Source organism: Haplochromis burtoni, unplaced genomic scaffold, assembly GCF_018398535.1.
Source record: "Haplochromis burtoni strain Fernald_Lab_line unplaced genomic scaffold, NCSU_Asbu1 Contig_83, whole genome shotgun sequence".
Classification (NCBI taxonomy): domain Eukaryota; kingdom Metazoa; phylum Chordata; class Actinopteri; order Cichliformes; family Cichlidae; genus Haplochromis; species Haplochromis burtoni.
Window position 1 is genome coordinate 1865577 of NW_024582444.1, and position 11954 is coordinate 1877530.

At 44.2% G+C, this 11954-nt stretch overlaps 2 protein-coding genes across 4 annotated transcripts in view; both read left to right on the forward strand.

Moving 5' to 3' along the window:
* Nucleotides 1–7222, forward strand: part of LOC102305679 (lissencephaly-1 homolog B) — a 16369-nt gene extending 9147 nt beyond the window's left edge. For 2 of the 3 annotated variants that reach the window (XM_005926299.3, XM_005926300.3), the window contains exons 2-11: nt 442–737; nt 2239–2323; nt 2416–2490; nt 2737–2943; nt 4049–4217; nt 4532–4634; nt 4798–5026; nt 5478–5579; nt 5667–5823; nt 5974–7222. In XM_005926299.3, the coding sequence (XP_005926361.1) occupies nt 706–737; nt 2239–2323; nt 2416–2490; nt 2737–2943; nt 4049–4217; nt 4532–4634; nt 4798–5026; nt 5478–5579; nt 5667–5823; nt 5974–6047 (1233 nt within the window). In that variant the 5' untranslated portion in view covers nt 442–705 and the 3' untranslated portion in view covers nt 6048–7222. The remainder of the gene's footprint in view (nt 1–441; nt 738–2238; nt 2324–2415; nt 2491–2736; nt 2944–4048; nt 4218–4531; nt 4635–4797; nt 5027–5477; nt 5580–5666; nt 5824–5973) is intronic. The other variant, XM_014334869.2, reaches the window with a different exon arrangement.
* Nucleotides 7223–10595: 3373 nt separating this feature from the next.
* Nucleotides 10596–11954, forward strand: part of mntb (MAX network transcriptional repressor b) — an 18658-nt gene continuing 17299 nt past the window's right edge. Inside the window, exon 1 of the mRNA XM_005926298.3 lies at nt 10596–10981. Within this exon, the coding sequence (XP_005926360.1) occupies nt 10906–10981 (76 nt within the window). The 5' untranslated portion in view covers nt 10596–10905. The remainder of the gene's footprint in view (nt 10982–11954) is intronic.

Here is an 11954-nt window from a genome sequence, read left to right on the forward strand (position 1 = left end):
CATGTTATTATTGTGTGTTTGAGGGTACAGTTGTCCATTGTGGGTGTGTGTATGTTCAGTCCATGTGTTAACGTGGGTCAGATGTCAGGAGGCAGAGTGGAGGCATCCAATCCGTGATGGAAAAAAACGTGATCTGATCCGATCTGAACCGTGAGACTTTTGATCCGTTGCACCACTACAAACAGCAGGATTTCAACATCTAGCTGCTCACATTCCTATTCTGGAATCACAAATAAAATCTGCTTTAAAAAAAAAAATACTGGAAAGTTTGTTGGCTCCAAAATGTGGTGTTGAAAAGTTTCATATTCTTTTATCACTGACTTTACTGTTGGAGAATTCTTCTAGATTGTAATTCATGTGTCCCATGTTTCTGTATGTCTGAATACTGCATATATATATATGTTTAATCCACTGCTCTTCACCCTCTCCTCTATTCATCAGGTGATGGGCTCATCTGTTCAGTGAGACAGATTTGGACCTTTGGGAGAACTCGTGGAACCTGATTCTGACATTTGGGTGACGGCAGTATCTCCAGATCATCTTGCTCTGCCCGGCACCTTTACTTTCCTCACCTTTGCACCTCTGGAGGAGAAAGTTCTGAGGGATCGGGCACCTCACCACCAGACACTTACGAGCCAGACTTCCCCCTCCCCTCCCACATCACCTCATCCTCACCTCCCTGAGAGGGAGTGAACAGCAGCCACCATGGTGCTGTCACAGAGACAAAGAGATGAACTGTGAGTGCCCTGATGTAAATGTGTGGGAATGCAGCCTTCTTAAACATACAAACAAGAATGGACATGTAAACTGACAGGACTTGAGGAGAGGGAGGGGGGCACTTTTTATAAATGAGCCTTTGTAAATTTTGTATTTTCTAGTCCTGATACAAAACGCTGCCTTACAAGAACGTATTATAGGAAGTGTAAAGAGATGTGAGCTTTATGGTGCTTCACTTGTTAGGTGCTTGGTGAATATTTCATAACCCCGCATGACAGGAGCAAATAAATGAGAGTGGGGTGTGCCAGGAGGAGGAACTTAACAAAGTGATGGCTGTTTAATGTGGGCAGCCTTCTTCCATGGTGAATGACTGGCTGATCTCACAGTCCAGACAATACAAAAAGTCTATTTTTAAATATGTTTTAGGAGTTTAACTCACCATTGGACTTCAAAATGTAGAACGTTAGAAAAAAAAAACAGGTTTGATCATGGCTGGTTTAGCTCATGAAAAACCTGAAAAACCCCTATGCTTATTAAGTTAAGTGGGCGACCCATATACCATAACACCAACACAGAGGCTCAGGTTTGAATCTGGCCCAAGAGTACTTACTGTGCAGGGGGTTTGTTTTGTTGTTGTTGTTTTTTTTTTTGTTGTTTGTTTTCTGTCCCCCACTGGTCTTTCTCCCAGCTTTTCTGTCTTCTCTTAGCTGTCTTGTTGCAATAAAGGTCTGAAAAACCCCGAAACGAAGAAATCAGTGGAAATCCTGTTGAAAAGCAATAGCAGACAGGATTTATCAGACATTCGAAGTAGCCCCAAAGCTGCAGCCTAAATTTAGCTCACTTACTCATGAAATATTCACCCCTCATCTTATAAAAGAGCCCTTACAATCATTTATATAACTCTGTATGTGTGTATTTGCATGCTCGCTATGCGTTTCCATGTGCTTGTGGGTTGTGGGCTTCGTGTCATCCACACTTGGTGTTCAGGACTCTTTCTGTGGCAAGTCTTTGGTTTCCATAGCAGCACAAAACACAGTTTCCCAGTGATCGGGTCCTTACGTTTTGTTTTCTTCAATGAAGGGTTAGAATTTCCTCTGGCACTTGCTCAAACTGCCCGACTTTTAAGGGGAGGGGAACTGTGAAACTTGAATCCCAAAGCCCCCATCATAAGACGGGGTGCACTCTGCCCTCTTTCAAGAACCAGAATTTCGGTTGGGGTAGACTTGCTACTTAATAAATGTCGACATCACCTTGACTTTATTGACATGTGTTTGATTTGGCACAACTGCCCTCAGTTCATGTTTGTCACGTAAGATTAGAAATGTTAGTGATATATGATACAATATACTTAATTTTCCTCTTGCAGAAATTTGCTTTGGACTCTAGTGGTTTCACAGAAACTGCATTTCCAAAGAGTTGGTTAAATCTTGAGATGAAACCTTTAAACAAAACAAAAAAAAAAATGACTGTGGTGTTGTAATTTTTTTTATTTTTTTTTTATTTTTTTATTTTTTTCGTCAGAAACCGGGCCATAGCTGACTATCTTCGTTCCAATGGCTACGAGGAGGCGTATTCCACTTTCAAGAAAGAGGCAGAGTTAGATATGGTATGACGAGGTTGATGCACAGAAATGACCAAAAAGTTGCACATGTAATTTTAATGAGGGGGAACATTTGTTGTCTTTTACTTGGTTCACAGAATGAAGAAGTAGATAAGAAGTATGCAGGGCTGTTGGAAAAGAAGTGGACCTCGGTTATCAGATTACAGAAGAAGGTAACAAATGAAAACACGTTTGAGATTAGCTGTACATTTTTAACATGGCGGAATAAACTTGCAAGCACAATGCAATATGTAAAGTGATAACTGCGTTTAGCCATGACCCCCTGTACAAAGAAGCTATAGGTAAAGCGAGTTTTATTTGCATTAATGAATTTGAAAACTTTTTTTTTTTTTGTTTATTGGGATAAGTGTTGTCTCACTGGATTTCTTAACCTGTTGCTTTTCCTTGCTTTACTTCAGGTGATGGAATTGGAGTCAAAATTGAATGAGGCTAAAGAGGAGATGACACACGGAGGGTCTGTGGGCCAGAAGCGCGACCCCAAGGAGTGGATCCCTCGCCCCCCAGAGAGATACGCCTTGAGTGGGCACCGTGCTCCGGTCACGCGTGTTATATTCCACCCCGTGTTTTCGGTCATGGTCACAGCTTCTGAGGATGCTACCATTAAGGTTTGCATCTGTATTGCCAGACAACATTTGCATACTGTTAAAATATTAGTAAATACAGTCAGTTGCATTTGAACCTTGCTTACAAATCCTGCATGCAGTTCATGCATTTTATGGTTAGTTAAATCCTTACATTTCTATCACAGTTTAAGAAAACAAGTTTAGAGGAGAGCCTTTACATTGTAGATATGGGCAGTGTGAAGGTGTAGTTTCCATACTGAAAAATAGAACGTCTCCTTTTTCACCATATCAAAGTGGAGAATTAACAGCTGTATCGCCCATTCACACATTTGTCCATCTTCTTCTGCTTATTTAATTCAAGGTCACTGAGGGGCTGGAACCTGTCCTACCTGTCACTCTGATACATTATGCATTCATCTGTCTGTCATAAGTTGCTGCTGTCTTTTTTTTCCCTTCTTGTTCACATCACATTTTGTTCACATCTTTGAAATGCCTTATCTGAAGTCAGTTATACTCTTTTGAAAATGTCTCTCTGAGGAATTTCAAATCAGTGGTGTCTGTGTTGAGCAGCATTTCATGAGCAAAATCAGGGAGACTGTTGCAGCACAGCGAATCCTCTGCAGCTCTGACCCTTTAGATCAAAGCCGTACTGCAGATCTGAGGCTGCTCTCCCTTTTTATCCTCTGCGTTTCGGCTTCAGCACACTTCCCCCTCCACCCTTCTCCCTTCATCCTCCTCCCTCCTTCGCTGTTTTATTTTTTTTCTGCTTTGTCACTGCTCATCTATGTGGAGATGGGGTGATGCTTGTGTTGTCAGAGGGAGCACTCCCAGAGCACAGCACTATGGGAAATGTGCAAATCTTTTTCTTTCCAACGTCAAAGTTCATTCTTGTTTTAATGAATTTAACTGACACTGTGGTAGTAAATTGTATACCTTTTAATTAGGCTGAAATGTTTTCTGTTTTTAGTATTTTTGTTACATTTTGTAACCCAACCCTGTGTCATGATTCTGTCCAATAATGACCAATTTAATCACTTTTGATTAAATACACATGCACTTTTGTGTGCATGTGTTTTTAGGTTCGATATTAAGTTCTTCTTGATCATTGTGGACTGGCGTTCCTCACTGCCTGCATCTGTAATTTTAGGTGTGGGACTATGAAGCAGGGGACTTTGAGCGAACCCTCAAAGGCCACACAGACTCTGTGCAGGACATCTCCTTTGACCAGTCAGGAAAACTTCTGGCTTCATGTTCAGCTGATATGAGCATCAAACTTTGGGATTTTCAGGGCTTTGAGTGCATTCGAACAATGCATGGTAAGAAATATTTACAAAACACTGCCTGCAAAGGCTTTTAAGTTACACCATCGTAACTTGTGTTACACACAGTATTTTTTTTAATCTTACTGTAATTATATTTAAATATGTGAGTATTTCTGAGAGAGAATTTTGTTAACACAACAGACAACAGAAAGTTTCTGGTTTAATCTGGGCCTTGTGGCCTGAGGCTTGTCATTCATTTTGGGAGAAAAGTAGTCTTATTTTAGAGATCTTACACATTGATGGTCTTATTTGGGAAGTATCTGCCTTATTAAGAGCAGACCAACTAATCTTTTGACTTTGTCCTACAGGCCACGATCACAATGTGTCATCTGTAGCTATTATGCCAAATGGTGACCATATAGTATCTGCCTCCAGAGATAAGACTATCAAGATGTGGGAGGTGGCCACTGGGTAAGTGAGACAGAGGCATGTTTTACGGTCTTAAACTAGATTTAAAGTTAACTTTAAACATTTCATTCTTTATTCCAACAATGCTGTTTTAGCCCTCTGTAGTAATGCATTTAGGATAAGTTGAACATGCTCTCTGTAGATCACCTTGTACTTTCTTCTGTAGGTACTGTGTGAAGACATTTACAGGCCATAGGGAGTGGGTGAGGATGGTGCGTCCCAATCAGGACGGCTCGTTGATTGCCAGCTGCTCCAATGACCAGACGGTGCGCGTCTGGGTGGTTGCCTCAAAGGAGTGCAAAGCTGAGTTGCGGGAACACGAACATGTGGTAGAGTGCATCGCTTGGGCCCCCGACAGCGCTCATCCCACCATCCTAGAAGCTACAGGCTCAGAGGTGAATATGGCAGCTGCAGGACCCAGGAGGATGTTTATTTACATTGGGTTCTATGAAAGTGTCTGCCTCAGTAGCAGCGCAGTTACTGTAATAAACCACTTTACTTTGGTGTGGTAAAGCAGGGTTTTGTAAATAAGAAGGAATTAATGATTCAGACAACCTCTCTTATGAGTTACTACATAATTATTCTAGTGAATAGTGTAGAATTATTGCCCTCATTTACAATTTGAGCACTCTGCAAAAACATTCAGTAGGCTGGACTGGACTGTTGTGCAGGCTCAGACTGACGCACAGAGCAGTGTAATCCTGCCTTAAATCATGTTGTCATAGCTGAAAAATGATCTCTTCATATCTTAGAAGGAATCTTTACACATACCAAACTTCACTGTCATCTTTGCTGCAACCAAACACTGTTTCTCATGGCCTCGTCCTCTCTCTGTCTTTGTGATAGAATAAGAAGAGTGGAAAACCTGGGCCTTTCCTGCTCTCTGGCTCCAGAGATAAAACGATCAAGATGTGGGATGTGAGCATCGGGATCTGCCTCATGACTCTGGTGAGTAACGGAAGTGTCAGTCCCAGTGTCGCTGCACAGTGGGTGAATAGTGAGGAGTGTGGTAGCTAATCGGTCTTGTGTCTGCAGGTGGGACATGACAACTGGGTGCGCGGGATATTGTTTCACCCTGGAGGAAGATTCATAGTAAGCTGTGCTGATGACAAGACCATTAGGATCTGGGACTACAAGAACAAACGCTGCATGAAGACCTTGAGTGCCCACGAACACTTTGTTACCTCTCTTGGTGAGACGCACTTTTTAAAAATAAATAACATATGACAAAAGATGAAGCTGTCTGTATTTGAAGCTCTGTAACCTGAGCTGGAGCTGATGCTCACTCTGTGATGTGTGAACTTGTTGAATGTGTCTGAGCAGATGTTTCCCTCTCTTGCAGATTTCCACAAGACTGCTCCCTACGTGGTGACGGGCAGTGTTGATCAGACAGTCAAAGTGTGGGAGTGCCGCTGAGATTGCCTCAATCACCCCCAACCTCCACCCCTAAAGCCCAACCCTGTCCTGCACCCTCTTCCTTGTGCCCACCCCCAACCCTCTGCACTTCAAACCATAGTAGACCAAGGCCGCTTTCCCCTCTCCTCGCTGCCCTCTCCCCCCCCTCCTCCCCTACATCGGTCCAGCCCTATTAAGATGACTATTGTCCTTTTGTGTAAATTATTCTGGATGTAGGGTACGCTTAATAAATGTCACGCAATCTCTGACACATAAACACACTCAAAAAAACCAATAAGAAGTATCCTTGCATGGTTAATTCAACAAAAAAAATTTAAATTTGCATACCGTTCTCATGACTTCCCGTTGGGTCAAAGGGTAAATATCTGTGTGCTGGCTTAGGTGGGTTCTGGTTAACAGTGCACGAATACCAATAGCACCTCTTTGTTGGAGGGGTTTAGTTTAATTTTATTTTACTCCATGCCTCCATTGTTGTGGTCTGTCACTGTGTGGTTGGTGATGGAGAAAGTGTGAGGGAGGTGGGGAAAAGTGGAGCCTGTCCAGGAGACGACGCTGACAATGAAGATGAAAAACTGAAGCAGGCTGCGGCTCCCTAGATGAATCTCATGAGTTTTGTTTTTTTGTGCAAGTGCACATGTACATGTGTGTTTACGTCGTGTGAGTGCGCGTGTGTGTTTGTATGTCACGACAGGAGAATCTCTCCAGCGTCTCTGCTCTGATGGTCAGAGGAGAGAGAGGAGGCAGTTTCTCACCCGCTGTGTTCATTCATGCCGCTTTCATCTCTTTTAACAAACTTGCTTTCTAGTAGACACTCACAGGACCTTAATGATCCATAAGCTGCTGAGAGCACAGGCACACAGCCCATAGCGAGAAGTGTGTTTAACAGAGGAAAATAAGCCGGCTCACCTTTTTCTTCCTGAGGTTTGTGCGCGTGTGTACGTCGCCCTGGAGAAATCGCCCAGTGCCCTCTTTTTTGCTCGCTATCTCTGCCTTGTTAACCCACTGAGGGCTCCCTCACACAGGGTTTTCATTCTGCTTTCTGTGGTCTCACTGCTCTCTTTACACACACACAAACACACAAACACTCACAAATGCACATACACGCACAGTAAAAGTTGTGTATCAATATATCTGGATGTCATTGTTTGCAACATAATAAAATTCTGTAAATATAACTTGCCCGTGTGTGTGCTTTCTTTGAGGAGGAGGAACAAGAACTCAAAGAGCAAGTTTGGATGCTTCAGCACATTATTCAGTCCGTTTGATATTAAAGGCATCTGATTGGATGCTGCAACTGCTGCACTTGTTGCTTTTAATAGTCAAAAAAAGCAGGCTAGTCTGCATGTCAAAGTAAGAGCTTTGTGGTCTGTGTGCCGAAGAGGCGTTTAAGTGCTTTCTTGATAGGATTTTAATTGATTTAACAGAAATAACCAATTGTGTGGAGACTTGTGTGTGCTATTGGTTTTATTTGTAACATATGCGTCGTTTAATCCGAAATGTATTTTGGCTCTTGGAGAGCAGTTGGTGCTTGTAAATCGGCAAGCATTAAACATTGTCAGCTTAGATTTTAAAGCCTGTCTGCTAACTTTAGGTCGCCAGACTAAAATCTTAAGAAAGAAATGGGTCAGTCGAGGAAAAACTGCAGCTGTAGACAGCCAGTATTATTTATGTATAACCATCAGGCTCAGGAGCACTGATGTTAGTCTGGCGCTACAGTGCAGCCTCTTCAGGGCGACTTCCATCCAGTGAGGAGGTCATATAGTCACTGTTGCTGATGCAGATAGAAGGAATGGATCAATCTCGAGTATTTTCTTTAATGAAAGATAAGATGAGAGACACAAGATGTGATTTAAAAACGAGATGTTTGGGTGCTGTGTGTGTGTGTAAAGTAGTTTAAAGTCCAGTTCTTTACACTGAAGAGTTCAGGGCCTTTTTTAAATCAATTATGTACGGCACCTCAGCCTACTTCTGTGCTCTCTCACACACACCTGCTCACTCACCCACACAGCAATTACTCTTCCTCTGCGCCTGCTGGTATCCTAGCAACAGTTGCCTAGATGGCAAGAGCAAACCACCACACCTTGCTCTGTCCTGCAGACCTGTGAGGGTACTCAAATACTGCTAGCTATAGAGGACTGCAAAGGGTAGGTGCAAATGCCAAAATGGGGATTGATCACTGCACGAGTTCGTGCAGTGATTGTGTCTTCGTGGGATTTAATGAAAGAATAATGAAACCCGTCTCAGTCTGAAACTGGCGTTTCTCAAAAGAGGCACTGGAGTAGAAACACTGGCCTACATCCGCCCCACCACCTCTCTCTCATATATGGCTTTTGCCCGCTTTCTCCCTCGTGCAAGCTGAATACTTCATGAGATGGTTAGAAGAAGGGAGACGGGGGAGAAGGCTCACTTTCTCATTTATATTGCTTCTAGGTCACCCATTTCTACATAGTTCTGTAACGAGACTGTTGATATGGATTCATGGCACAGAGAGAGACAGTGAGCTGCAGGGAGCTGTGAGCCAGCATCGATTTAAATAAGCTGGCATGATAAGAAAGTGCGGAGAGGTTTCAAGGTCAGTGTACAACACAGACACGTCAGATGCTGCAGTATTGATTCAACCACGGAGAAGTAAACTGTTTCATGCATTTGTCTGCATTTGAAGATCTCCGCACTCGTGTAATTTATAGGTTTCTGTGTCAGCTCAGTGTAGCTTAGATGAATCCCCTTTTAGTTTACGTGACCGGTGTTATAATCCCTGCAATGCCCGGTGAGAGAGCGTTCGGGAAAGCTTCAGAAATGGATATGTTACAGGATGTGGCGCCCTCTGGTGGTAGCATACATGAGGAGGCGAAAACTGCTGCCTCCCAGCACTTTGCAGCAGCAAGTAAGCAGGGGACACATAAATGGAATGGAAAACGGAAATAGAATAACTTTTAAAGGTTGTTTTTGTCTTCACAATGACAACAACAACAAAAAGCTATAAATAAAGTTTCAGATTAAACTTAACGCTTCAGGTGATCAGCATTAACTGACGACATAATGTAATTTTCTAAGATGCTTGCCAGATAGAAGTTTAAATTTCTATCATATGAGTAATTTTTCTTCCCCTATGTTGCTTCCTTTTGGTCTCCAGTCTGTAGATCCAGGAATGATGCAACACTTCTAACTGGGTCAGCCTGTGCCTTCCTCGCATCCCTCCCGCCTTCCCCACCATCGCTTCAAGTCACCCCTCCTCTTCTTCCTCCTCCTTTCCTCCCACCCCTCTATATGCAAACACTCCTATAGTTTTTTTTCACCATGCAGCTCATGTGCTGCGGCCTCTTGTCTTACTCTCGCCCCCAGCCCCCTCCTTTTTTTCCTGCCTGATTCATTTTCTCCCGTCCATGCATGCTGTCATAGTGTCTCAGCCTGTTGCTAAATGACTCCCATCGCACACACACACACACACAGTCACTTTACGCTGGCTAGTTGTTATTGTGGTTTTCCCACACAAACCTGACTCTTAACCGTGTGGATCGTAATGGTGTCAGTAGGTTTGTATGTACAGGAAGGGCACATTGCGTGGCAATGGGAGCTCTAAATGTATTTCTGAGCTGCTCTTCAGATTGGCTGACACTCTCAGACCTCGGTGCGGTGGAGAATATATATGACTGAGCAGTGTCCAATCAATGATTGTTACCATGCAGCCACATACTCTACATATGTGCATCCATACACAGCATACATTCATAAATATCGCTGTAACTGTAATATATTTCAAGCACTATAACTCTATTAATCGGTCCCCTGAGAGAAACACACTGCATGAAACTTAAAGGATACATTATAGAACAAAAGACATGGCCATAAATCTATTATACCAAAGGGCAGGAGCATGTAGCTACAGAGAGGGAACATCCCCTTTCTTTATTCCAGTGTGTGGCACAGAAACAGCGTGGATGAGACTTTAAAAAAAAGTGAGGTAAATGGCAGAAAGGAAATATAATTTACTGTAAAATAGGGTTTATGGGAAAATAATTGCAACTACTTGTATGTTTTTTTTAAATAATAATTAAGTAACATTTTGTACATCACAGTACATTGTGGTCAGCTGCTTCTCCTCGGATAAGTCCCGCCCCCTGGTGATTTGACTGACAGCTCTGATCCGGAGACGAAAGGGTGGCCAGTCACGCTCTCGCCATGCAAATGAGCTGCGCTCGGGCCGGGCGGGTGCCCATGTGGACCAGCACCATGCCTTGTTGTTCTGAGTGCTGATTGGCTGGCTGGCGCCTGATTGGGCTTCATGCGCTGCGGGCCAGCGGCGGAAAGAAAAACATGGAGGGACGTTTACGGCTACGGGGGTTTCCTTTCTCGAATCCCGCGGGGATAACGCCACTACACGAGGAGACCCTTTGTTCGCGGAGCTTGTAATTCAACTTCATGCCATTAGGAATGTTAATAAATGAACAATGGAAGGTGCTAACAAGCTGGTAAATTAGAGAGCGGAGGAATGGGGAGTGGTTCGGTCGCCGGATTTTGTGGGTGGCCATAGTAACAGGGCGGGGCAGTAATCCGGGAGGGGCGGGTCCTAACGAGAACACGACTCGCCTTGTTGTGTGTATTCCCGTGCTCGCATCGCCATCTTGTTGCCATCCTATTTTTTACGTATGCGAGGATCTACTTTCCGTTCGGCCGGATTAAAAATCGCCCGTGTGCTTTCAGGAGAAACCCAAGGGACGAAAGGTTTGGGAGGGCTGGTGTGAACCGTGCATACGACGCTTACTACTGGGACGCTACTTACCTCCCTCCCCCCTCCCTCGGTCTTTTTCCTCCTTCCGTCCCGGGCTACCGGGTCTCCTGCCGTGAGGTTTTACGCGCAATGAGCATCGATACGCTTCTGGAGGCGGCCAGGTATCTGGAATGGCAAGCCCAGCAGCAACAACAGACCACACGTGGTGAGTTGAACAGCAGACCAGGGGGTTCGTGCTCAACGTGCAGGGCAGTGTACAGTGTGTGTGTTTAATACCATACTCCCTTTTGAGGAACCGACACCCGTTACTACCAGCGGGTTGCATTTGTAATCGATCCGCCTATGAGGCGTTTGTTTGGGTTCCTGTCAAAAAAATAAAAATAAAATAAATAAGAAGGATTCACAGAAAACTACCACCAAACCCCAGGTGCTTACTTATTGCACAGCCTCCCCCGCATTAATGCGGAAACGACTAAAGTTGTTTTTTCGAACAACTTTGCGCGCTCTCGGGAGTGTGTGTGTCAGTCATAGTTTCACCACTCCAGTGACTCACCGTACGCGAGCGCGTGTGTGTGGGTGAGAGGCAGGAACAGGAGACTTTGTGTGACTAACCATGGTCCATTTATAAATTGTGTGATTGTCATATAAGTCCTTAATGTGTGTGTTCAGCTCATACACGCGCTGTAACTGTGTAATACCCCCGTGCGCTTTTGGAAATCTGTAAAATCGGCAGTGAAACGGTTTATTATAATTTTATTTTTTCATATTTTTCCAATGAAAAATTTCCCCTGGATCAGTTTGCCCCAGTTTTTGTCCGTCGAGCGCCGGCAGGGCGGTGGCGAGCTGAGGCTGCTCTTTACATAATACCCTGACATTGCTCAGCTATCTTATGACACTCACTTGGGCGGGCCCTCGCGCGCTAACCCCGGCCCTCATTTGTATATCAGTGCTCAAACTTATGCATATTGGCTCGTGCACCTCCGATTAGTTGTCAATCGACGTAAAGATCACTCACTGAACTGGATGAAGGGGGTTGGGGGTGTAGATGGTGGGGGAGGCTGCCTTTTTGTGTTTCTCCCGTCAGATGACGTGTCAGGCAAACCAGCCCCCCGCTCCCCTTCCCCCTCTCGGCGTGCTTCTCCCTACCGCGTGCTAGGGCCCGCCCACAGCTACCACGT